Source organism: Spermophilus citellus, assembly GCF_964194105.1.
Source record: "Spermophilus citellus genome assembly, chromosome: 7".
Lineage (NCBI taxonomy): Eukaryota > Metazoa > Chordata > Mammalia > Rodentia > Sciuridae > Spermophilus > Spermophilus citellus.
This window is the reverse complement of record NC_138188.1, coordinates 160,676,727-160,704,634: the sequence shown is the minus strand read 5'-3', so window position 1 is coordinate 160,704,634 and position 27,908 is coordinate 160,676,727. Positions and strand designations below refer to the sequence as shown.

The 27,908-nt window shown below is 48.1% G+C and overlaps 1 protein-coding gene across 1 annotated transcript in view; it reads right to left on the bottom strand.

Annotated features, from left to right (window-relative positions):
* Positions 1-4,276: 4,276 nt before the first annotated feature.
* IGSF5 (immunoglobulin superfamily member 5) overlaps positions 4,277-27,908 on the bottom strand; it is a gene marked incomplete at both ends in the record, with an annotated part of 37,477 nt that continues 13,845 nt past the window's right edge. The window contains 5 exon segments of the mRNA XM_081302254.1: positions 4,277-4,372; positions 11,711-11,784; positions 13,285-13,385; positions 16,926-16,950; positions 18,994-19,134. Coding sequence (XP_081158380.1) covers positions 4,277-4,372; positions 11,711-11,784; positions 13,285-13,385; positions 16,926-16,950; positions 18,994-19,134 — 437 coding nt within the window.

Here is a 27,908-nt window from a genome sequence, read left to right as displayed (position 1 = left end):
TTGCCCACCTGGGCCTTGCTTCTCTGGGCCTTGCTTCCCTGGACCCTTGCTCACCATCTTGTTCTCATCTTCTTCCCCACTTGGGGTTCTCCAAGTTCTCACCTGGGTCACGGAGAGCATGCTCTCCATCTTTTCACAGGATGGACTCAGTCCCCAAGATATCATAGGCATCTAAACTGGAGCATGTCCCTGTGCCCCACGACCACCACGCACCTTTTATGCCATCCAACCCCTAGAAACATGCAGCCAGGCTCCCTGCCTGCATTAGCCCACTTTTCCTTGCTGTGACCAAAATACCCAAAAAGGACAGCTTAGAAGAGGGACTGGGTATTTGGGCCCATGGTGCGAGAGGTCTGGTCCACAGTGAGCCAGCTCCTTTGCTCTGGTCTGAGGTGAGGGAACATCGTGGAGGAAGGGCGTGACAGCAGAGTGCTGCTCCTCTCATGGAGGTCAGGGAGCAGAGGCGGGGAAGGGGTCACAGGGAGATGCACCCTCCAGGGCCTCCCCAGCAACCGCCCCTCCACACCCACTGCCTACAGCTACCACCCGGTCAGTCCATTCAAACTAGCGTGGACTGACTGGGTCACAGCCCTCACAGTCCGGTCCCTTCCCCTCTGAACATTCCTGCGTTAACACAGGGCTTTCAGGGGACACCTCGAATCTAAACCACACACTGCCCATGACAGTATTCCAAGGCCAGGAGGTCCCAGGGGGAAGGACTTCGCTCCAAGTTTCCCACTTACCTCCAGCATATTGACATGGACTTGAGTTCTACTCTAAATAAACCATAGACGATCCTCACTTGTGGGAAAGATTGGGAATCTGGCCGACTAGCCAGGAGGACAGATGGGGTGGCTTCCCTGGCTAGAATTTATGACTGGATTTGAGGGACATTTAAATAAATGTTGAGCCTCATCAGCCATTTATTAGGAGTGGCCCTCATCAATCTTTCTGAGAAACAACCTTGACCATAACGTTCTGCTGTGACTGAGTCACCTCAGCCCCCTGAGCCTGCCCCAGCTCTCAGTTTTGCAAAGTGAGAGATGATTTTACCACATCAGCAGAACACCAATTTCAGTTGAGAGCTGCCCTGGGGTTTGCAGAATTCCTAAATAGAAACTGGCGAGTGCCGTCATAATGCTGAAGAAAACACAGATTGTATGTTTGTGTAGCTGAGCCGTCCTTGACACATCAAGGTCACTCCCAAGGTGGTGTCTCCAGGTCAGAACTGTAGCAGAACTCTCAGAAACACTAGAAACCTATCATCTCCACTGTTCAACCAGTGCCCCCTGGCCACATGTGGTTATTGAGCACTTGAAACGTGGCTAACGCAACTTAGAAAATGGATCTTATATTTTATTTAGTCTAAATAATTTAAACTCAAATAGTCCCTTGTGGCTTTGATATGGTTTTAGAGAGTTCTATTCAAATAATATATCTATCTCTTGTGAAATAAAAGCTAGCCAGGGGACTCCTTTGAGAAACTCCACTCTTGGGATAAGAAGATAGAGTAAGAATGTGCTCCTGGGGACTGTACTAATCTGGTTTTTGTTGTTTTATTATTGTTGATGTTATAATAAAGTACATGTAGCTAGTTATTTTATAAAGAAAACAGGTTTATTTGCTCACAGTTTGGGAGGATAGAAATCCAAACAGCATGGCACAATCTCTGGCCAAGGTCATCCTTGGCTGCATCACGTCATGGAGGGAGTACATGTGTGTCTGTGTGGACTATTTCCCTCTTCTTAGCCACCAAGATTCAATCATGGAGACTCCGTTCTAATGACCTCATCTGATCTAATTACAACACAAAGGCCTTACTTCTAGACATTATGTAGGAATGAAGTTTTTACCCTCTTTATACCTTTAATATAAGAACCTGGGGATTAAGCTCCTGCATGATTTCAGGGGAACAAAACATCTTCAAGAAAGAGCAGTGATACTAACACAGCTCCCACAATCTGAGAAACTGGAAGATACTATGAGAACAAGACAACAAACAAGCTCAACATTGGAACAACGGCCGCACAAACCACTTGGCATCGTCCTCCTGAGTCAGAGCCTGAAGTTCGATTGTATTCTTGGGCGCAACCTCTCTGATTCCTAAAACAGCCACAGAAATGTGATTCGCAGGCTGGTGGGAGATGCTCACTATGGTCAAGATACTGCCCTTCTCAGTACTGACCCGTTGGTGTCCTAGTTACAGAACACTGTGTGTAGCAGGTGCTGCGGAAGCTTCAAAAGCCACAAAGCACAGGGGACTTGTTTTGTCTCTGGGGTCTGGATCCTAGGATGGCTTAGGGAGGGTAACTATTAGGTGATAAATACCAAGTTCACTCACTAGCTCTGCAGAAAGGGTCTCAAGACCTTTTTGTCTCTCTCTTCTCCTGAACCCATTCAAGAATGGTAGGGAGAGACCCAACCACACCAGCAAGGAGTAAATAAATCAGTATAATACACAGGAGCACCATTTTTAAGCAATTAAATCAGAAGTTTTTCCATAGAAAGGGTTCTTAGGAACATGCTAGAGCAATATTCAAGGATATTTGAGAGTTTGCATTCTAGTTCTACTCTCAAAAAATAGACATATTGTGTGCATGTGCAAATATGTAACAAATTCCACTATTATGTGTAATTATAATGTATACCAAAAAAAAGTTTTAAAAAATAGGCAGCCAATTCTCCCACATTGGGTCAGTATTGGAAGAGATGATGTTTTTCCAGAATCCTCTAAGCTATGGTAATATTTAAAAAAGATATCTGACAATTAGTAAGGTACTAACACCACCCAATCAGCATAGATACTGTACAGGCACTGATCAATCAGAATGGACCCTGTATGGACACCAGCCAATCAGAATGGAGCCTATATGGACACCAGCCAATCAAAATGAATCCTGTACAAGCAACAGCCAATCAGAACACAAACCTGCCATAGTGCTAGGGGATAGTTCTTGGGCTAATCTTTGGCTCATGGAAGAAGGTCCAGAGTAGGAGCTGAATGTGAGTTAAGATCATAAAAGTAATTAATAAATCATGAGGGTGTCATACTTGTCAGCCAATTACAGGATTAACAAGCAGAGTGTTGCGTGATGAGAAACCTCATCATGATGAATTTGCATCTTTTAGTAACTTTGAGGAACTTGCTAAAATCATGACGTACTTAAGAAGTCAAGTTCTACTTTAGCACTAACATTTGGGGGTATGGGAGCCTCCGAGCAGTGGCTAATTGCCAACTGGCATGGAAATCTGTACCGGCCAGTTCAGAGCTCAGGAAAATAGTAGTCCTGCCTCTAGGTTACATCTGAAGAGGCCGAGCAGGTGGTGACATTCACTGAACACCCCAGAGGGAAAGGGACCTCTGGGAAAGGCAGACCCTCCATTTCTAGTCACAACATTCCCGTTGACTTTGAGTGGGACAAAGACACAGAAGCAAAGGGCAAGCGTGAAGATGAGAATTCTTTCCAAAAGTCCCTGTGTTCCTTCTTGGAAAAGCTTAATTTCTAACTATGTGACTCTTTAAAACAGCACCCAAATAGTAAAGCTTCAAGAAAGGCAATACGAGATTTTGGTATTTTCTTTTTCGTTTATTAAAGAACACGTAATCACTTCCGTGATGGTTGCATGTGTGAGCTTTGCCCCCAACAGGCAGAATCCACATGTGACTCACTGGAGGAGTGGGAGGAGTCTTCAGAGAACAGACAGACAGGACCGCGGTCTTGTAACATTCAACCCTGAGAGACTTTCAAACCTACTGAGCTCCAGTGTGCCAGTGGATTCAGAGTTCTGAGTGATCCTAATCATTCTCTTCTTACTTCTCTGATCATTTGCAATAATTCCCTGCTAAACACACATAAATACCATCTTATGAACAATAAAAATATTTTAAAAGTTGTGGTACCTTCTGAATTATAAATAACGTATTATTGTAATCTTTAGATCTTATTAAAAATTCTATGATAAACAAAACAAAAAAATGTTGTGGTAGAATAGAGTCCAGTGCCATTTATTAGATGAGCAAGTGCAAGTGGGAGTGACAATAAATATTAACATGATACATTGAGGGTTTTGCTTGGAAACTTTAAGGCATTCGATAAAACCATGAAACATTTCAGAAGCCACATTCTCCATGGCATCTGGGAAAACAGACTGCTCCTGTCACCATAAGATACCCGCTCCAACTGTCCGACGGGGCCAGGTGATGCTGGCAGACGGATGGAGGCCCCGTGATGTCACTTGTCAGCAGGTACAAAACAGGTCCCAAGAGAAGCCTTCACTATACTAAAGTCGCGCTCCTGACCTTCTGAGGACTGGCAATATTAAAAGAAACCTGTGGACGGCTTGCTGGGGCTGGCTGTTGTTTTCTGGGTTCCTGGCAACAGAGGAAAAAGAATGGATTTAATCGGTTGAGTTCACTGTGAATGGAACCTTGAGAAGGAACCGCCGCTCCCCGAGGAGATGGCATTAGGCTGCAGAGGGGAGCACGGTGTGGAAACGTGCTCTTCCTTGACTCCGTTATTCCCCACAATACACACTCTAGGGAGTTTCCAAGTCCAGGGTCCAAGAGCAATCCCAAAATCCAAGATTCATTCAGTTGAAGGTAAATTATAAATGCAAAGATTGCCTGGTTTGTTTTATTTTTCCATCTTCCTATAGAAGTTCCTGCTTTACCAGATGGCTTTTTTATGAACACATAAAATATTTCTAAACTTCTTCAAATAACATACATCCCTTCTAAAAGAGAGGGGACAAGATTGAACTGACTCTAAATAGGTTCCCCCATCTGTCTCCCTTGGCAGTGGGTGTCACTGGCTCCTATCAGGAAGGAGCCCCCTCTTTGCTATTCATATTCAGAAACATTCACAAACAAATGGTGGAATCCTGCCTATGGGGGCCTGTGCCTGGTAGGATCGCCCTATAAAAATGCACTACCACGTGTTTCCCCTGCCAGCCGGAGGATGCTGGCTCAGATTCCAAGGCTCGGTAGCTGCATTTAACATCGTAAATAATGTAGCTGGGCAGGATAAATTATTCAGGCTGCATTGGGATGTGAGTGAGTCCTGAGCCTGCAGCCACTCTGGCTCCTGGCTTTAGTGTATGGACCCCCAACAGCAGGAGGAACCTGGGAACGGACGGGACTATTTCAGCAGAGCTCTCAGGATGGTGCCTTCAGCGAGAACACGCTGAGATGTTTATGGTCTATGGCCTTTGTCTCCACTGCTGGCTGCATAGATGTGTTGCTGTTTTCTAAATGTAGAGACTTCTCAGAAGAGGGTATACAACCAATCAACAAATATATTAAAAGATGTTCATCATCACTAGCAATTAGAGAAATGCAAATCAAAACCACTCTAAGATATCATCTCACTCCAGTCAGAATGGCAGCTATTATGAAGACAAACAGCAGTAAGTGTTGGCAAGGATGTGGGGGGGAAAGGCACACTCACACATTGCTGGTGGGACTGCAAATTGGTGCAGACAATATGGAAAGCAATATGGAGATTCCTTAGAAAACTTGGAATGGAACCACCATTTGAACCAGCTATCCCACTCCTCGGACTATACCCAAAGGACTTAAAAACAGCATACTCCAGGGACACAACCACATCAATGTTTATAGCAGCACAATTCACAATACCTAAACTGTGGAACCAACCTAGATGGCCTTCAATAGATGAATGGATAAAAAAAAGATGTAGCTTATACACACAATGGACTATTACTCAGCAATAAAAGGGAATAAAATCATGGCATTTGCAGGTAAATAGATGGAGTTAGAGAAGATAATGCTAAGTGAAGTTAGCCAATTCCCAAAAAACAAATGCTGAATGTTTTCTCTGATATAAGGAGGCTGATTCATCGTGGGGTAGGGAGAGAGAGCATAGGAGGAATAGATAACTCTAGATAGGGCAGAGGGGTGGGAGGGGAAGGAAGGGGGCAGGGGATTAGCAAGGATGGTAGAATGTGATAGACATCATTATCCAAAGTACCTGTATGAACACACGAAATGGTGTGTGAATATACTTTGTATACAACAGAGATATGAAAAATTGTGCTCTATATGTATAATAAGAATTGTAATGCATTCCACTGTCATATGTAAATTTTAAAAATTAATTAAAAAATAAATGTATCACCAGTTTATTTATTTATCTCAACAGGAGGAGGGATTGAGGGGAAGGCTTGATCTAAGCTTTGAGACAATTACATGTCACCCTCCAAAATGACAGAGAAAGAGAAAAAACATCTAATATAACCGGAAGAATTAACAGATCAGGAATGGAGGCAGAGAAAGGGGAGAGGAGAAGATAGGCACCTGTTTTAAAACCTCATCAAGATGCAAAACATTTTCACACCCCATGGCTTCATGTCAAAATGAAGAGAACTTGCCTTTCCTGTTAACAGCAAGTTTTATTAAAAATTTCAAATTTATTCACCATCTTTGTCCTAACACATTTCAGCCACAGTGATGTGGGCCACTCCACTTCAGCAGCAGAAAGTCCTGTCTAGAGAAGAGCGTTGGTCGGGTCTGGACCTCCCAATGGTGGATTCCGCCAGACCAGAAGCAGTCATAAAGCCATGTCCGTGGTTTGGTATCTGTTTTGAAATCAATCTCTATTTCCCTTCTGACCCTTCCTAGAATTTAATGCATGGCCTGAGGTCTCTATAGCCTAAAACCCCATTGTTTTTACTCACATTGGGTACAGTGTGCCTCAGGATCCACAGAAGGTTTAACGAGGGCACAGACTTGTGGAAGCGAAAGCATTTCAGTGTCATGACCTTGCACTTGGTCTTGTTCCCTGCACTCCTGAAAGCATCTCAAACTTCTTTGTGCTTTGGAGCAAGCTTGGTGCTATGGACACGTGAGGCTCAGTGATTCCAAATGCATTGTTCTAAGAAAATCCCAAGAATTCAGAGAGTCCTCTCCCTTAGAAATGATGCTACCCATGTCTATGAAAATATTTTCCTCAAAGTAGATCCCGGGGGAACATGATTTAAAATGCCAGAACATGATTAAGAATGTTGTCCAGAGAAAATGCCCACAAAGTCTGCAAGAGCCCCAAGAATTTGCACTTTAATAAATTCCCCAAATGCCTCTGCTGTATTGAGATGGTGCCAAGCCATATGCTACAGGGATGGAGAGGTGCCAGGGCACCCACATGGGCAGAGCACCATGTACCACAGGGATGGAGAAGTGCCAGGGCACCCACATGGGCAGAGCACCACGCACCACAGGGATGGAGAGGTGCCAGGGTGCACGTGCACACATGCACACATACCCACCTCTGTGGACCAAGCAATCTTTGGGAGGTCAGGCATCCAGCATCCAGGAAAACATGTCCCTGGTTTCTACCTGATCATGGAAGGAATAAGGTCGGCCCATCCCTCAAATAAAACTTCCTACATTCAGGGCAGACCCGGAAGGGAACAGGGGTAGCAGGGAGGGAGCCTTAGGAAGCCTGGGGGCCAGGCACCCTGGGAACCTGTGCCTTGTCCCACTGTCCTCACCCAGCATCGTCTGTGGCCCTGACCTACACCAGCCACCCTGCCCATGTGGCTTTGGGCCACCGTGGCTGACTTCTGTGGGGCAAATGTCCAGCCACAGCCTGTCACTTACAATGCTGTCCCTGAGACAAGCCCCCCACGTCTACAGTTTTCCAGGGATGGCCACATTGAAAGCATCAGGAGATACTATAGGTCTGACAAGACAGGGACCTTGCTATAGCTCGTCCTGCTCTTCTCCATGATGGCTTAGCTTCTGGCATTGTGGATCTCAACCCAAAGCAATGGGCAAGAGTTACAGGATGCTGGCGCCTACCCCTTCCCAAATAGCAACATTTTTAGTTAGCTGAGTAGAGGCTGTAACTGAAATTGGGCCTGAGGTCCATGACAAAGGGTCACGGGTCCCCAGCAACACCATCTGCTTCTTGTCCTGCTGTGTGCAGCCCTGAGCTGGGGACTCCAAACTCACGGACCCAGTGTTTAGACCCTCTTCTAGTTGCAGGGGTGTCCACATGACTCTTGGCAGAGAGGACAAGAGTACAAGCACCGTCAACCCCTGGGAGAGGTCACAGTTAGCACAGGGCACTGTGAACGCCTTGGGACAGTGAGCCAACCGTCAGGATGGAGCCCCCGACAGGCAGGGCCAAGTTACAAAGGGGGTGAGCTGGTGTTTGGCGACTGGCCGCTCTTCCCTTCCAGCCACCCTCTTCCCATGTTGCTGTAAGGTAACCAGGTAGGGTCTCCCTCAGCTGGTAGGAGCCACACCAGGCTGTTCTAGACAGCAGAGGTGCCCAGGTGCCTCCCCAGCCTTCTGAGCCAGGAGGCCCAGAGGTGGGACCAAGAGTTTGAGCTTCCCCAAGGCCTCACTGATGAGTCCTGTGGGTGACCTGGGCACTTCAGGCTGCTCCTGATTTAAATATGGGGTTCTCCAAAATAAATAAATAAATAGGGGGTTTTTGAAGAAAGCTGTAATGTCCCCGACCCCAGGAGAGTGGAGCAGCAATGTGACACGGAGTCATTGAACATCGGCAGTGACCCCAACCTTCATGTCACTTTTAAGGTGGGTCCTAGTGATGCTGCTTATCGCCACAGCTTGTGACTCACAGTGAAGGGACTGTCCCTGCACACATGCTCCTCATAGAGCCCTGCTGTGACAGTACAGAGCTGTTCTAGATAGGGTGGACCACAACCATCCCTCGGTTAACACCTGAAAATCCCAGGTCCACGGATCACCCAGGTGTGCAGAGGAAGGCACCGGCCTGAACAGAGAGGGCACTCGTAGTTGGGCAGCTGCTGCTGCTTACAAAGCCAGGCTCGCCCTGCCCCAGGCCTCCTAGAGCAGAGCAGGCGGCTCCACCCAGCGCTGGTGGGCACGCATCTCTCCATGGATGGGCCACTTATCTGGCCCAGTGAGCTCCCCAGTAGCTGCCATTAGGAAGAACTGAGGCTGCAGCCAGGTCACAGCTGGAGGTCTACAGCTGTTCAGGCTTAGTGAGGGTCTCTGCAAAGTAGTGCAATCTGCAGTCCACAACCCTGCACTGGGGCAGGAGGCTGCTGGGTGCCAGCAGGGGCCAGAGAGGGCCCACAGAAACGCCCAGCAGCACGGGAGCTCTGTGACAAATTGGAGTCACCCTGAGGAGGGCAGAGAGGAGGCTTAAAGGACACAGAGACAGGCTCTGGACTCTCCCGGCTGCCCATCCTGGCCCACAGAAAGATGGCTAGCTGCAGAATGGGGGAGGGCCTGGGGAAGAGGGCATGGGATGTGCTGTCTACAGTGGATTAAAGAGCTCTGAGGTCACCTCCACAGCAAGGACGCAGCCACAACCTGGGAGCTCTTACAGGGGCCTCTGTGCTCAGGACCACCTTGACCTGTGGCTGTAAGCTATGTCTCCGTCAAGTGGCAGCTCCCAAGTGACCCTGTGGACAACACTGAAGACTGTGTCTTCTCTGGACCAAGAAGGGAACTATGTGCTTCCAATTCCAGTCCCTCCAGTATGCATCTGGCACGCTCTCTCCTCCTGTAAGTGTGACTTAGCTCTTTAAAACACCTTCCCAGTTTCTAGCCCAGAGAAGACGGTCCCTCTGGGGTCCTGACTTGTTTCTAAGGACCACGATGCCCTCTGCTGAGGTGCTGGGCTCCCGAAGCCTTGTGCACACCTGGAAAACCTAAGGGCATGTTACCACCCACCCCCCTCCGCCGGCACAGCCCCTCCACAACTGCTGCTCTTTTTCCACCAGTTAATTATTTAGCTGGTTGCATGTCTCATTAGCAGAAACCTCTTAAATTTCTCTCCTGTGTATTCTCAAGACAGCACTTCAAGCTTGCAGAAACATCCACTCGGAACTCTGAAACTTCACTCTCCATTGCTGCTTCCAGACTTATCCGGAGTTCCCCTTTCCCTGTTCACACCACCTGCCTTTAGAGGAGAATTGTCTGGTGCAACCCAATCCTGATCTCCTCCCAAGCACCGGGCCTGGCAGTGCAGACGCGCTTGACAGAAGGTGGCCACAGGCAGCTGTGGAAATAATGGCTGCTGAAACGTGCTCTTGGAATGTCTGTGCCTGGCTCCGGGTGGTGGAGCCCCTCAGCAAGGCGTACCCCTTCACAGCCACTCCTCCCTGCCCTGGGGAGTCCACACAGCATCCCTCAGAGCCGACTCTTCCCTTACTGCCACCTCTCCATCGGCAGATTGGAGCTTCTAGAGGAAACCTGTGCGCAGCCCTTCCGGAGTCATCTCTCAGATTAAATGCATCAGCAGATACATGTGCCAAGGAGATGGACCTTGATGGAAAGAACTGACTTCTCTATTTTCCTGCCATGCAGCCAAGGACATCGCTAGAGCTGGTGCCGGGAACTAGCGGTCTGTCACTAGGCCCAGCATCTTTGGTGCCACGGCCCCCTCGTATGCCTTCCTGTGTGGCCACCTGGGTCACCACTAATGACATGGCTGAAGTCCTCCTGATACACAGGAGCATCTGTCAGCACTCCCTTCCTCCCCCAGGGCCTGGAAGGCGAGGTCCCCGGCAGGATGGATGTGGAGAGCTGAATCCTGATTGCAGGAGGAAAATTACAGCCTGGCTGCCTAGCAATCCAATAAGGAGCTACGCAGAAAAGAGTGATCCTCTGCCAGGGCCCACGCGGGCGCCATCCCTGCAGGCTAACGAACCCTCCGCTGCAGAACAAACCAGGACCGCTCAGTGCAGTGCACCGTCTGCAGCCCAGCCGTGGGGTCGCTCTCCCGAGAGCTGCAGGGGAGAACACCATGCGCCCTGGGCCCCGCGAGGAACACTCCAGACACTCCTCAGCTGAGGTTGCATTTGTCCAGGTCAGAGAAGGGCGCCGGTTACGCCCAACGTGATTTTAGAAATAAATCTCATTTTCTGCATATTAGCTCTAGTTCATTCATGGGAATAACAAGTGCCAAGGACTCTCCATCGGAGGTAGCTCACTGTGCTCCCTGGGTCCCAGCTGGCCCGTCCCGAGGATGCCATCCCAGCTGTGTTCAACATCCAACAGTAGCCTCAGCATGTGACGTGCCCTGGAAGCCACGCTTATGAATTCAGCTGCACACCCAACGGATTCTCATGCACATCTAAGTGAGACCTCAGAATCTGCAAGCTCTAAATGTCTGCTCTTTCCCCCCAAAACCCACTCTGCCAGCAACATCCCTCCTCTCAGTAAGAGCAGCTCGAGAGTCCTGTGGTCCTGGCTGGATTTATCGTAGCCCCTCTGCTCTCCCCTCAACCCTAGTCCCACCAGGGCCTCCCCAGCTCCCCAGCTCCTGTCACAGATCTCTCATGCACAGACAGACGCTTTTACTATGTCTTGCACCCAGCACCCAGCACCCAGCATCCTTCCGTGAGCCAAGTACCCTTGGTCCAAGTACAGATGTGCCTCCTGTGGGGCCAGGTAATCAGGTCAGCAGGGCTGACTTAAGTCCTGGGGAATGTGGCTCAACAAGAACGCAGGGCAAGCTGTGTGCATTTGTGATTTTGCTGGCCCTGCTGGTACGTCCCCCAGCCAAGTCACCTTCTCTCAAAACGGGCTCATGGACAACTGCACACATCAGCTTTGGTGTTGGAGCACTGCTGGAGGGACAGGAGATACTCAAGGTCGCCCCCCCGTTCCCTCCAGCATGGACGTTCAACAGGCTCCATTTTAGAATCTCACACTGCAGGGTGATAGAGAAAGAAACGTCCAGGTCACCTGGGGAGGAGGGCTGCTGCTCGGCTGTCCCTGGGCACGGGCTTCCCTGGACTTGGGAGGGAGAGGAGCCGTCTCTGCAATAGAAGAATGAGTTCAGTGTGTTTGGTGATTAAAAAATAAACCGAGTTACATGCACTGAAGGCTGTGATGTATAAGGAGATGTGCCTGCTCCTATGGAGAGCCCCAGAACCCAATAACCCTAGCCATTGCTACAGTTTCAGTCTGGGTGTGCCCTGGTGGCCCGTGTGTTAAAGGCCTGGTCCTCAGCATGGCTCTGTGGGGAGGTGGGAGAACCATTAAGAGACGGGGCCTTTGGAAGGAAGAGACATCATTAGAGATGGGTCCTTGAAGGGGATATTGAGACCCTGGCCCCTTTCTGTCTCTCTTGCTTCCTGGCTGCCATGAGATGAGGCACTGTGCTCTGTCATGTGCTCCCCTCCCAGATGTGCTGCTTCACCAAAGTGATAGGACAAATCCAATGTAGACTGAAGCTTCTGAAATTGTGAACAAAATTAAAACCTTTCCTCTTTATAAGCTTTTCATCTCGGGCATTTTGTTATAGTGACGGAAAGCTAATACAACCATAAATACTGTTTTTAAAAATTCCTTTGAGATTATATAATTTTAGAACTGTATTCTTTTAGTAAAATAAAAATATTTTAAAAACTGACTTAAAATCAATTCCTTTCTTGACATAATAGCCTCGTCTAGAGACAAGATGAATAGCTGACCAAGAAAAATATGCACAGGGCAAATGGGGGGAAAGAAACAGAGGTTTAGATTCCAGCCAAGATTTTCATCAAGATGCTTGATGAATGGCTCAAAGTACTAATGAATAAACATTCACAAGAAACTGCAGGAAGTTGTGGTTACACTATAAATGGAAGCTATTTGTGCTTTGTAGAATTAAATTTAAGATCTGAAGCCTACTATTTGGAATGGGGGTTTCTGAAGATAGAGTTCCAATTTTAGGAAAAAAGAATAAAAATCCTCATCGAGGGTTGATGGGCTGAAAATCTTCCCGTGGGATTTGTTCTGCTGGGTCTTCCTCGAAGACTGCTGGGGTGGGATTTGTTCTGACTTTCCTTATCATCAGCCTTACAAATCCTACTGTCCGGAGGCAGCCTTCAAAGATTCTGCCACCCATTAGCCTCTGTGAAAATGAGATAATCAGAAAGATGCTTCAGAAGTGGAGGGGGTCTCCCGTTCTCCAACACCCTGCCCAACCAACGGGCACAGATTACTTGCCAAGTGTCAGTGTGGCGGGGTCTGGTAGAGTTTGGAGAAAACTTCCTGCAAAGGATTAAAATGCCTCCCCACACTTTTTAAAGCAGAAGGCTTTATAGAAAAATCCTGGGGAAAGAACCCAAAAGACGAGTTACAGATAAACAGGTGGATTTTACTAATAACCGAGTCCTAGAATATTCCTGATTCTAGACTTTCTCCTTCTAAACATTATCCAAGAACTCGCTACCGCTATGGCTGCTGTCCTCCCCAGGAGCGGCGGCCGGCCGGCCAGCCCTACGTCAGCACGGTCTCCTGGCTGCCTCTCTCCTGCCCCACCAGCTACTCACGTGTGGTCCTTGGTTCATCTGAACTGAATGCATAGTTTTCATTTTCGTTTTTTAACTTTGTCTCAGAAGTTCCTTTCTTTGTGTTGTCCTTTTCAGAATTCCTAGAAGTAGAACATTTTACAAAGTCACATGTTAGTCGGCCACGGAGACCCGGGTTGCTTGGCTACCCCTCAGCCTCCCATGCGGTCCCGCCCCAGAAAAGCTTCAGCCAGGTGCCTAGCTCACAGTGCAGGTGTGCACGGTCCACAAGTTCACGTCCTCAGGACGGGAGGGATGGAACCTGTTCACCAGAGCCCCATGGGCCTCATGAGACCCACCTGGTGCTCCACTCTCAGGAACCACTGATCAAGCAGGGGTCAGTAACAGCAGTGACCAGCTGCTGTTATAAATGAAGTTTTGTTGGAACACGGCCACACCTGTGCACAGGCCACCGTGTGGTCTGGGGCTGCTCTCGTGTTACAACAGCAGAGTTGGATGTTGTGACAAAGACCAGATGGCTGGCAGAACCAAACCGCTTACAATGCAGCCCTTTATGGAAACCCTGCGCCAACCTCGGAAATACAGCAAGGGGGGGCAGCATGCTGGGAACGACGTCTGGCAAGGTTTAGAGGGAGAATTAGAAATACTGAGCTTCAGAAGTTTGGAATAAGTTACTCAATGTCTAAGAATTAGTTCTAGAAAGAGTATTCCTCGTGGGCTATGTATACTAGCAATACCCACAAACAGCCCAGGTGGCCAGCAGCAGGAACTTGGTAAAATGAATGACGAGTGTCTCTAGGACATGTCTCCACGCTGCTGCAAAACTCACGACAGATGAGGACATTCGAAAGCTGCTGGGGGCCCTATGCCCTGGAGCAGCTCCTTTGGAGACTGTGGCGGAAGTCAGGCCTACCCTGTGGCCCAGGGCTCTCTGCTAGAGGTGCGCCCGACAGAAGGACAAACAGGAGTGGGCACTTAGGTTCACAAAAGGACGTATGAGCAGCTCAGAGAGGGGCCATTCCATTCAGAACGGCCCCAACCTGGAAACTACCCAAACGCCCACTTAAAGCCATGAGGAAAAATAAATTGCACACCGTGACATTGTGGTGACATTGTGTAACTGTCACGCCATCAACATCTGCGTGCCAGTGTGGCTCAGCCCAAGTGAGGAGCTCAAGCAGGAAGACGTACATGAGTACACGTGACATGAGTCCACTCTGTGACAGTTACAGGAGTCTAGTGTCTGGGGATGTGGGGACAGGTGCCAGAGAATGCTGCCGTTGGTGACAAGGGGCAGACAACAATTTGATGGGGTCTGAGCTGCACTTTCGGGACACTGAGGATGTTCCAGCTCAGAATTTCAGCAGCCAAGCCCTGGCACAAGTGCCCTGTGAACACCAGCCAAGCCACACGAGCATGGTCTGTACCCTTTTCTGTAGTCATACGACCATTTAAGACTTCATCAAACAAACAAGAATGCTGTGGGCAAGCCCAGGGCAGAGGACACCCTGTAACCCTGCACCAGGAGGCTGGGGCAGGAGGATCATCACCCTCAGCAATTTAGTTAGGCCACAGAAGATTAGCAAGACCCTGCCTCAAAATAAAACATAAAAAGGGCTGGGGATGTGGCTCAGTGGTTAAGTGCCCTTAGGTTCAATCCCTGGTACAAAAATATAAATATATATAAATATAAATATATATATATATATATATATATATATATATATATATATATATGGTGGACAAATAATTGTTGATAGAAAATTGACTTCCGGACGGAGTCAAATGAAAAGAGCAAGTTATAAAATAACTGTGTGCGTGTGTGTGTGCGTGTGTGTGTGAACACACATGTGCATATGTGAACACGTGTGCCCGTAGGTACACACATGCGTAGAGGACATGATTACCCTGGGTCGTGGAGCTGTAAGGGATTTGAACACCAATTCTTATACCTATATTTAGAAAATTGACTTCCGGATGGAGTCAAATGAAAAGAACAAGTTATAAAATAACTGTGCGCGTGTGTGTGTGAACACACGTGTGCATATGTGAACACGTGTGCCCGTAGGTACACACATGCGTAGAGGACATGATTACCCTGGGTCATGGAGCTGTAAGGGATTTGAACACCAATTCTTATACCTATATTTGTTTAATTGTTGTCTACAATAAACGTGCACTGATTCTATTAAAAAATTTTTAAAACGCACATGTGATTTTGATGCAAAGGATGACGTGCATGGCAGGAGTCAGCCCCAGGGACAACTGGAAGGAGACCCAGGTCAGCGAGCGAGCTACCCTGTCCTCACCTCCGGACAGGGAGCCTGGTCCAGCACGGGAGCAGCACACACAGGACGGACCTGAGCCCTGAAACAGGCGGCCCTGTTCACATTCCCACCCTCCCCCGCCCACAGGGGACATGTCAGGAATTTTGCTTAACCTCTCTAGCTCAGGGTCCTCATTTATGAAATGGAAAAAAATGGCCTCATAAAGTCACTGTGAGAATCCAGACTGCAAAGCTCCACAGGGCTTAGGTCAGAAGCTGACGTGCGTGGGACGCCCTCAGCTAAGGCCAGCTGTCCCGTCAACCACGGTCACTGCACTGTGGCTGTTGCTGCTCTCTGCCCAGGACCCTCAATGGCTCTTGATCATCTTACTATGCTTTGAGGTCACCTAAGGTCCCCAAACAGACACCAAAGATGTGGCCATGGTCAACAACAGTGAAGCCAGCCTCCATGCTGTGGTCCTGCTGAGGGGTAGAGTCGAAAAGAGGCCAGAAAGGTTATCAGCGTGGTGTCCCTTCCTCCTCCCTCCCCTAAGTCAGGCCCCATGGGGACCTGTCTTCAGATGCTCCACAGTGGCATCCTCAGAAGACGGCGCCTCTCAGAACCGCATTATCACCAGCTGTGGGGGGAGATGGATATCACCTGTCCCTTCCTGAGGACACACATTTGTCCACTGTACTGAGTGTAGCCAGGGATAGTTTAGATCTTAGCATTTCAGATTAACAGGTGAATAGCGACAGCTAGCCATGGCCGTCAGGGCCCCCGCAGGGAAGCCACCCATGTCCACAGCGCCCCCCTCGGAGCACTGCTGCCTGCCCAAGTGCTGCGTCCACACTGGTGGGCACTGCTCTGGTGGGTCTCGACACGGCCACCTTTACAGTGCTTGCAGCTACTGCTGGACAGTGTGGGCAGGAGGGAGTCTCTGCCCTGCCTCCTGTGGTGCAAGGAGCGGCGAATGCTGCCTCCTCTGTCCTCCTGAGCAGGGCCTCCTGCAGCTCTTCGAGGCCTGGCTTTCCAACGCCCCAGAAATCCCAGCGTACCCTCTCTGGTGTCCCCATCCTCAGCAGAGAACAGGAGGGACAGTCCTGGTGCACAGTGTCCTCTTGTGGAAGGAGCTGCAAATGCCAGGCACCAACACATCTGCTCCAGCCCTAAGCAGCCAGAGCAAGTCAGGCAGCCGTCGTCCACCCTGGGCTAGTCCCCGAGGGCCACCCCGTGAGTCTGTGGCTGGCACATGTGCTCTGCAGTATCGCCTATTTTCAGGACTTAATTTTGAGTAACACAAACCCTCAAATGGCACAATTATGGGTATGTGTGCTGTTGGTGGTGGTGGTAGTTCGCTTGGTTTTCAAAAAACTGACATGATTTCAAACTTACCTTATTTTAATTTGATAAACAGACTCTGCAAAAAAAAAAAAACATTAGAAAAATCAAAATACTAGTTTTAAAAACAAAATCTCATTGATTGTTACAGATGCTCAGATTCTACTAACCCTCACATTAGTATTGGTGACCCAGCAGGTATTAAGAAGTGACCCCCACACCAAATCATCCAAAGGCTTCCAAGAATAAGGAAAGTAGAATTCACTCTTAACCAATAGAAAAATAAGTAAACCTAAGGAACCTAAAAGATAGTGGGTATCCAATTAGTATTTAGTGATTCTGAGTTTGATTACCAATATTATAAAAGACTCCTTCAACAAGAAGTGCTGGCACCGCCAATCACCACTGTCATTCATCAGTATTGACAGTGTATGAGCCCCAGGGCAGAACTGTACAAAGCATCACCTCATTTAATTGTTGCAACAACCCAAGAGTAGTTATTAGTGTCACCAAATTTAATAGACTAGATATTACCATAGTAGCATTACCCTCTCACGTTATTCTAAGATACATTTTCTATCAGTTTCATTTGTGCCAATGGTAGATACGGTTGGTATATACACACATACCCCCAAAGCTGTCATTAAATTGCTAATATCTCTAATCAATGGATCCTTGAACTACAGTGAATCCAGAATCTGAAGACGGGGAGTCACAAGCCACAGATCGAGTCCCCACGCCTGTCTCTCAAGCCTGTATTCTTTAGGACTCTGCTGGGTCCCTCTCAGTCACTCCACTGTCAACCACTTGGCACAGGGAGAATTCTGCAGGTACCAGTCGAGTACCAAAAAATACTTTTGGGGGGAAAAATTATATTTAGTCATTTGAAGCATTGAAATCATCCTCATGGGGAAATCCAGACTGTAACAGGAGACCTTATTTTTCTTTCTACCAATACATTAATATTTTCCTGCAAAGGGAAATTTAACTTCACACAACAGGAAACAACTTTCTGATGTGCCCAAAAGGGTAGGTTTTATCCTTAAAAAAACTACAGCATTCAATGACGCATCACAGTAGCTACATACCCTTTAAAATAAGCACAAAGTTCAAATAATCTGTGTCTGGTGAGAAAGGCACTGCCTCTTTGGCTTCCCGGCAGAGGGAAGACCCCACAGCTCCTACAGATCAGCTCCTTTCCAGACGACCCTCAGCTTCCCCGGGGATCTCTCCAGCTCCTTCCAAGGGCTTTGGAGTCAAGGGCTCTTCTGTTTTGGGTTTTGTCTCATTTTTTGTTACTGTTTTCCCAACTTTATTAAGTATAACTGATATCGATCTATTATAGATACATCGGTTTTATATGTGTTAAAATTGTACATACTTCCAGCGTGTGGTATGACGTTTTGACATGTGTGCATCGTGAACTGATTAAAGACTATTCAATACATCCATCGCCTCTTACGTTTAATCACCTTTTTATGGTGAGAACATTTGGAACCTCTTCTCGTAGTAATTTCCAAGCACACAATGCAGTATGATGAGCACAGACACCCTGCTTTGCAATGGATCTCCATAACTTATCCGTCCTGGCTGACTGAAACCTTGTCTGCTTGGACCTACGTGCCCCCATCCCCTCAGCCCCAACCTGGCAGCTGCCCTTTGACTCTGTGTAAGTTTGCGTGTGTGATAGCTCACACTTTCTTTCTCCATTCCTCAATGGATGGACATTTGGACGGTTTCCCCTTGGCTAACAATAGTGCTGCCATGAACGTGGAGAGCAGGCATCTCTTGGACATTCCGATTCCGCTTTCTTTGGGTACATACCCAGTAGTGGGGTTGCTGGATCACCCAGTGGCCCTGGGCTTCATTTTGTCTGAGCGCCCCCCCACTGTTCCGATAATGGCCCCTCCTATTTGCATTCCCACCAGTGGTCAAGGCCCCCTCTCTCCACACTTTCTCCAATACTGGCCATCTGTCTTTTTGACAATAGCCACTCTTGCAGGTGGGAAGCTCTATCCGCTCGCCCTCAGTGGGTCATTTAAAAGAGCTCACGAGCTCATCAGCTTCATCTGCTTACACCAAACTTCAAAACTACATAAAAATTTACACAGGAAAAAGTTACCTTTTTTCCTTCTCCGAGAGGAACAACAGCAACAGAAAACGATGATCAGAACAACTATCAGGATAAACACCGACGCGCATAACACTGCGAGCAGAGCGATGGCCCAGGTGGGCAACGATGCACCTGACTTTTCCTTGTTGTCTGCAGGGTTGAAAGGAAAGGAGACATTTGAGTAAGCTTTGCCTCGGATCGTGGACTCTGCCTCGCTCTATGTTACAGTCTGTTTTCCACTAATGCCAACAGGGAGCCTGCTGTGGCCGGGCACCAGAGGCCAGCATCCCTTCCGTGAGTTCAGTTAGTCAGCGCTGGTCAGCATCTCCATCCTCATATTTATTGTTATCCATAAATAACTGCTGAGGAACCCAGCCCAGGTGTGAGTCAGGAGCACCTGACGCCCTGAGAGGCGAAAGCCTGGGCCCGGGGCGGAGGACCCTCATCACACCCGCACCTTCTGTGTTCACCCAAGAATCATCCTCAAGCAGCTGCTGCCGGGCAAGACTGGAGAATGATGAGGGTCTCGCTCCTGGGGGCCTCTCTGAGGTTCCAGAGCCAACAGGAACAGAGCCGGTCACTGCTAAGGAAGCCAGGTGCAGGGCTTTCTCGGCAGCCCCACCCAGACCCCTGCAGGATCTAGTTCTCAGGCTGAAATTGCTTTCCCATAACTCTCAGGAGCCGCCCTCCTCGGGGACTGCTTTGCCCTCTGAGTGTACCAGGCAGTCAGGGGGTCACAAGAGAAAAATGGCCAGCCGAGGAGGAACGGGCAGGAAGTTAAAGGAAGCGGGCAGAGCAGGAAAGAGAGAAAAAGGCTATTTTGAGTTTTTGCTGCCGCGTTTCAGAGCTCTCCAATCCCGGCTTTTTATGTTGTTATTCAAATTCAAATTTTAATTAATTCAAATTAGGTGTATTAACTACTCAGTGCCTCTGTTACTGTCCCATTTTCAGTGCTTGGTTACCACAGCTATGGGATCCCTCTGTCATGACAGAAAGTCCTAATGGGCAGCATGGCCGGGCCATGGTTGGTGGGAACAACACTGGTGTTCCCAGGAGGGTCTCGTCCGGCATTTCGCTTCTCCCTGCCAAGCCACATGGAAGCCAAACCACCACTGTCCGACTGTGAATTGCTCTAGACAAACAATTGTCACTCAGCCCTGAGTGAGTGAGTTGCCTCTTGATGTAAACATGTGCTACTTTATTAGAGGCTAGACATCAGAAAATACTAAAACAGAGGCTTCCTCTGAAGGAACATGGAGTTGGCTTTGAAATTAATGGTCATTCAGCACTTTGGAACCAAAGGCCAGAGTTGAAAATCACTCTTGGATGTTCTTCCTTAGAGCTTTCCTTGAAAATTGACCTTGCAATTATAGTTTGCCATTCCCATGTCTGTGCCAAATGTTCAGAACGAGTGTGGCATTGCTAGAGATGATCACTTGTGCCTTGTGTCTAACACCTCAAACACCTGGAGGCTGACTCATGGGCAGGTCAGGATCCAGTATCTTGTCTAAAAACAAGAGCTGAAATTCTGGGAACTCTATACATTGAAGAATTATATAATATAAAAAAAATGTGTCTTGCCTTCCTACACAAAGATTCTCTGCTTTGTCTGTAAATGATTTTTTTAAATTTTTCTTCTAGGAAATTGAGAAATATTAAAATAATTTTGACAGTTTCTCTTTTGAACACCTCACATTTACTGTCATATCAAACATTGAGGAATTCAACTGTTGCTTCCATTTCTTCTTATATATCTTATGATGTCCAAACAGGACTTACCTTTCTCAAGGTCAAGGACTGACTTATTTTGATTATACTCCAAGCACTTGGAACATATGAGGCATGATGGATGGATGGATGGATGGATGGATGGCTAAGATGCTGAGTTCCCTTCTGTCTCCACACAGAGAAGTCAGGCAGCTGGCTGTAGCCAAGTCATACCTAGAACTCACCTTTCTGTCCATATTAGGATGCTCAGAACAGAATTGTAGGAATGTAGAGAAAGTCAACTATTTTTCTAATGTCATCTATCTCCACCTTACTCATTATCTTTCTGAAATGAGATAGGACAGAAAAAGACAAGAAAAGGGCCCCAAAAAATTGTGATGGGGAGAGAATAGAATTATAGCCTTTTCTACCATACCTCCCACCCCCAGACTTGGAACACTAACACAAGCTCCTCATTTTCAGAGAGCAAGCTTATTATCCCCTCGTTCCACAGATGGAAGAACCCCAAGAACCCTCTGTAATGCTTTTTGAATGTGCGGAATCAAGGGATTTGGAATAGTGTCCCAAGTGATTGAGATGCAGGTGGCTGAGGACCCACACTCTGAGAATCCCTGGTATGTGACAAAAATGTAAACACTGCCCAAGAGTAACTCCATTCATTAGAGGGTGCTCCCCTATGCCCCCTCCCACAAATCAATAAGAATAGGATTAAGTCAAGAACTTCATCAAGCTATTCTCAATCTGGAGTTGAAAATCAGCACTGTGGGGAAGGTTTATGACTGACAAGAGCTTCGGACTTCTCTTGGGGCCTGACTTAGGGTAGCCAGTCAGTCTCATGCCACTGTGTACCTGCTATGTCCCCTTTGGCCTCCATCTCACTCACCAGTAACAATTCTTGCCCAGAGACTCAAAAAATGTGTGGGAAAGTTCTGAGGAGGCTCTAAGTTCCAATGCACATGTCTGAGATTGCCACTGTCACCCTGCATCCAGTTTGATGGGCTCTTACAAAACTCAGCTTGCAAATATGACAAGTTTTCACAATAAGGGAGCTGGCTCAGGTTAAACAGTAAGGTCTGGCTCAGTATGTCAGCAATCGGCAGGATCCCTCACCTGCTAAGACATCATGCCGTGGCCTTTCCCACCCTCCTGCCAGCTCAGTCTTGACCTGACAGCCTTTCCTCTGACCTAGAAGCCACTGCCTGCTGTGTCCTTGGGAGTGCCCTTAGGCGTGCCTGTTTGCAGGAGGGGAAGCAGCCTTGCAGAGACTGGTGACAGAGTCAAGGAGGAGAGTGGACCATATTGGCATTACCCACTTCCTTGTTCCTTAACTCACCAGTCAGCCAGGCGATGCCTGCCCAAAAGCCCCCAACTCTGACCAAATGGCAACTGGCCCCAGGAACCAGAAGGCTCTTCCTCTGCTCTCTACTGGTGGTGACCACATGCTGTTGGAAGTCTACACCTGGGAGAGATTTGAGCTCTAGTCTCCCTCTAACTCAGGGGAGGACAAAGCCTTGTACATGAGCCAGGGTGGGGAGGATTTAGTCCTGGAGCTCCACAGGTTAACCTCTTTTGTTTTAATAATGATTTTATTTTTCATATGTTACACACATGTGTATACATATGTGTGTGTTTGTGTATGTACACATGTATCATATACACACTGGATATTTTTGTTCGGTATAAGGCCAATTTTTAAAATGGATACAATTATGGTAGATTGAAAAAACTAAATAATAACAGTCATATATTGATAAATCAAAAAATCATAAAGGTGCACAGAAAACACAGAGTCTTGGAATGGTCTTATCCAGGATAAGACACAGGAGAGCCTCGCCCTTCAGCCCGCACCCTGCCATGAGTTACCCCAATCCCCCTGGGGAGTCACCACCCAGGCCTGACGTGAAATAAACACGTCTTTAAGAAGTCTGGGGTGTGTCTGCTTCCAGGTGTGGTAGGTTCGCTGGCAGAGAGGTGCCATACCTGAGTGACCACAGATGGGGCCTGAGAGGCCATCTCCCGGTCAGCACCGCCTCCCTCCCTACGGTCTTCACACCACGGTGGGGGCTGCATAACTGACCTAAGGCGGGCTTTACTCAGCCTCAAGAGTGTCCTTTTCCTTTCTTTCCATCTTTGAAGACAAGGAAGATGTGTCCCCCAGGTGCTCTCAAAGGAAGGTGCAGTTGTAAAAGGCTGCGTAGAATTTCTTGAAGCCAACTGTGTTGGTACAAAATCTCACCACCACCATGTACAAAGCACGCTTCTTGGTGAACCGGAGGGACCCAGGGGATCACTGGACCAGTGAGACACCAGCCCTGGCTCTGCGTCCCGCCTGGGAAGGCCACCCCCGTGCTGCAGGCGCTTCAGCCCACCCCCTCTACCACCAACAGCAGCCACTTGTCTAGTGAGTGAGCCGGAGCAGCCCCTGTCTGATGATCAAACCTGCATGGATCACAACTCCTGAAGGCTAGGTGGAAGGTGGGGACCTGGAGATTTTTTTTTAGAACAGTGTCCCAAAATCCTAGCTGCCCAACAGATGGTTTGGGAACTTTAAAATCCTAATTTCCAGGCTCCAAGAAGACCAGTTAAACCAGAGCCTCTGGGGAGAGGCCTGAGCCTCAGTGTCTGCGTCCAGGCTCCTCTGGTGACCGACACACAGAGGAAGGGAGAACCGCTCTGCTCTTCTCCTGCCCTTGTCACAGGTGAGACAACGGAGCCAAGAATCACACCATTATTGCAGAGTGAAGGGACTGCCACGCCTACCACCCTTCTCTGCCCCTGAATTTCCGTGGACATGCACCGTGGACAGGAGTCACGCCCTCCTACGAGGGCGGTCAGGTGTCACCGCCATCCTTTCCCAAGCTGCATACAGACACATGCAAAGAAAACAGCCCAGAGATTCAAATGTATGACATGTCAAGATCATTGTACTGTAAAGTGTATCTAATTAAAACAAATTTAAAAAAAGAAAACAACCCAGAGTGGCATGAAGGCCCACAGCGTCTCAAGACAGGGGCGAGAGGGCTGTTGCTTGCTAGTCTCAGGGATGCCTGTGATCCTCTAAGTTTCTGTTTCTTCTGTCAGCAAGAAAATCAGCTTTTATAGAACAGTTCTGAAGGTGAGCCTTCACCCTGCAATTCACTTTTCTTGAGGAAGGCTTTTGGGCTACCCACCAGTAGGAAGAACTCCGTGCAATGTGGCCTGACCTGCTCCCACCTCCTCTGCTGCCACTGTCCTTCCCTCAGTGACTGACAGGGATCACTCCATGAATGAGAACAGATTTCTTGTGCTTTGGGAAGTGGCATCAGGACTGATGCCGACCAGATCCCTGAAGAGGCCTGACAGGCAGAGCTGATCCCTCTCGGCTCCCTGGAAACCTGGCTCTGCCACTTGCAGCCTCAGGCCAGCTGCACCAGCCAAGGCTGGGACGGAGACTTCCGCCAATAAAACTTGCACAAAACACACAACACACTGCCAGCACCAGCTGCTCCAGACCTGGATGAATAATTTAGAAACTAATGACCCTTTTCCAAATGAGTCCAACAAGGACAGACTCACTGCCGCCCACCCACTAAACCTCCTACCCAGCCGTCCTGCCTCTAGCCACTGAAGGTAAAGCACTCGTTTGGTCCCTGCAGAATTCCACTGAGTCAACCTACAAGGGACATTAAGTGCCCTCCCTCTGCCCTGCCCCTATAGCAGGAAAAAAACTGCTGGCTACCTAATCTCTAAAATCCCTTTCTATAGGGTCCTGCAAGAGCTCCTGGCTGCCCTGCTACCCTGCAAACTACGTGCTTCAACAGACACTTCTTTACAGAATACAGAAGGCTTATGCATTTTTTTCAGTCTTCCTTTCAAAGCCTGGACCAGACTTCATCATGTTTAAGTAGCGTAAAGGCAAGCTGGTCAGCTCCATGCCGACGTGGCCGATTCCAGGCTGGGACACAGAGGTGCAGAGTGAGTCTGGAACACTGACTGGACCAAGTGCTTAGAAAGTAAGAGAGAAACATCAAAAAGACACCAAGACAGCTTGAAAGGACTCCTGCAGGCCACCCTGGGACCAAGCTGAGCATCAAAAGGAAGAGTGGAATACAATGGATTGGGAAAAATGAGTCCATACCAAAACAGGAAGGAAAGGAGAGACGAAAGGAAGAAAAGAAGGTCTCTTCTTTACAAAAGAATGCCAACAACTAAATATAGAAAGGCTGGTTTGCAGCCAGCATAGAAATAACACATTCCAGCAGGGACTTAGCAGTAAATGCAAGAGTTATTAGGTGGAAGGCTGTAGAGAAACAGCGCCTTCCCACAGTGTGCATGGATCCGATGTGAATTATTAAGGCAAAAGGGTAGCTTTTCACTGGAGAGATCCAGGAGATGCCACAGACATACTCATTACCAATGATAGAGAACACTGTCCTCGTGTGCCCATGTGGCATTACCTACATCTTGCAAGATTATATTTAGCCTACTGCAAAGTATGCTGGGAAAAAAATAGGAAAAAAATTCAAATTGGGGAGAATCCTTCAGAAGTAGACTGAACCCTTCAAAAATGTTTAGACCCTGAGAGGCAAAAAGTTAGGGGAGCCATTTGAACTTCAAGGAGACTGAAGCCCTGACACCCAAAGCTAACTCCAGTTTGGGGGAAACCACTCACTACATATTACATTATCAGAGATACTGGAAGTACAGACCCCATCCTGTGCAATGGTCCTGGATGAAGGTTAAGCTTTCTGGTAGCCATCCATGTGGGGTCATGTGGGAGAGTGGCCTCCCTGTATGACAGACCTCTGAGGCATTTCAGGACACAGTGTCATCCCATCTCCAGGTGACTCTCAAATACTCTGGGGGAAGGTCGAGGGACAGAAAAGGAGGGAGGCGAGCATGACAAGCATCTAGGGAACATTTAGTGACCCAGATGAAGAAACATGGGTATTCCCTATACTGTCCTCACAACTGTTGTAAAGGTTTTATAATTGTTCAAAGTAAGGTGGAGAAAGAAAAGCAAACTAGGTTTGGATCCGAGCTTATCCTCACATACTGTCTTGGGAGGGAAAAGCTAGATCTCCTTGAATTTAATCAGATAGAATAAGCGAGCCTTGACTTAAGTTCCAAGAAACACAAGGTTCACGTCCCGGCCCTAACACTGCCTCCACCAGAACCAGGCCTAAGCAACCCAGAGTGACATCCCACAGCCAGCTCAGGAAGAGCTGGAGTGTGTGCACCAAAACAAGCAGGAGGGGAGACAGCTGCCCCAGTGAGCCGCTCTCCTGCTCTTTCTTATTCCAGAACCTTCTAGATGAGGGAAAAGGAGGAGGGATCTTTGTAATAGACTTCTGCTCCTTGGAATTTGGAAAATAAGAGCTACAAGTTAGTTCTCTTGGAGATAAATTTTGACTCTGCGGTACCATTTTCCTAGTCCACAGACCTCAGAGGGACAGAGTGAGGGCCTGTTTAAACAGGGAGACATCACACAGGGCTGGGGGATGGACAGCACAAGGCCCCTTACGGTTATTGTGTTTGCTTAGCCTACAGAGTTACAAAATGGTTTAAGAAGCTACAACATTCAAAAGCCACAGAAATTCACATAAAATTCCAGATTTCTACCTTGTCATGGATTACTTAGGGCTGGCAGTACTGGGTCCACATACCCTCAGCAACAATCAGCTGGAGCTGGTGTGAGCTGCTCTGTGTGGAGGGGGGAAGAATGATCTGGATCCCCCCTCCCCTACCACTCCATCCTCTAGCTGATGCATATATTCATTTCTGTGTTCATTTTTGTTGTCTGCCTGGTCTCTGGGGACAGCCGAATTGGAAACAAGAAGGCTTACATCAGGGAAGTGAGCAAACACTGCCCTGGGGATCAATCCACGTAGCATGGAGTACAGATGGTGGGTGCTTACAACAGGTTAGGCTCAGAAGAGTTTTTGATAGGTTCAGAGATTCCTGTTATGGGATGAACTGTGCCCCAAAATAGCTCACGTTGAATCCCTCAGAATGTGAACTTATTTTGAAAGAGAAGCATTGCAAATGTAAGTTGAGGTCATTCTGGAGTAAGACAACTCCCTGATCCAATATGACTGGGGGGTCTGGTCACAGGGAGAACACAATGGGAAGATGAAGGCAGAGTTCCATCAAGATGGCTAAAGACACATGGCCAAAGACCACCAGCCAACACCAGAAATGAAGGGAAAGCAGCAGAACAGATTCTCCCTCCCAGCCCTCAGGAGGAACACCTTGACCTGAGACTGCAGCCTCCAGAAGGACCAGACAGTGACTTCCTGCTTTTGGTCCTTCCAGCCCCCACCTGTCATCTGCAACACCTCATACAGCGGCCACAGGAAGCCCTTACACAATTCAGTGGCATCACACGGTGGTGGGTGGAGTGGGTGGTCAGATCCTAGGGACAGACTGCCAGGGCTGCCCTGCTGTCTACTGTCTCTATGGCCTGGTCAAAATCCTGTCAATACTGTCCCTGTCACCTCACCTTACAGCAACTAGGGTTGCTGTGCAGGTGAACCTGGTTCATATTTGATGTTCTGTTTGGATGTGAGGTGTCCCCCAAAAATGTATGAGAAAATGCAAGAAAGTTTGGAGGTGAAATGACCGGGTTAGAGAGCCTCCACCCAGTCAGTGAATCAATCCCCTGATAGTTCCCGGTGGGAACTGTAGGCAGACAGGGTATGGCTGGAGGAGCCGGGTCACTGAGAGCATGCCTTCGGGTATATATTTAGTCCTCTCTACTTCCTGATCACCACGTCCTGAGCCACTTTCCTCCACCACACATTTCCGCCGTGACGTTCTGCCTCCTCTTAGGCCCCAAGGAGTGGTATTGGACTTTTATGGACTGAGACTTCTGAAATCATGAGCCCCCAAATAAATTTTTCCTCCTCTAATTGTTCTTGTCAGGTCTTTTGGTCACAGTGGTGAAAATACTTGGGAAGTGCTTGGGACAGTGCCTCTTTATTTTGGTTGGAAAGTGTTGTTTATTATTGGATTGTTATTATTATTTTGCTTTGGCTAGAGCTTTGTTCTGACCTTTGAAAACCCTCAAGTAATGGTGGTTGCATGGTGGGAAAAGCTTTGGACCAAGAGAAAAACTCTCCTTAGCTTCCAGGACTCACTCTGCCCCACCCAGCTAGTGCTCCTGATGAGAGCAGAACACTTTTCCAGACCTCCCTGTCTTCTGTGAAACAAAGGCA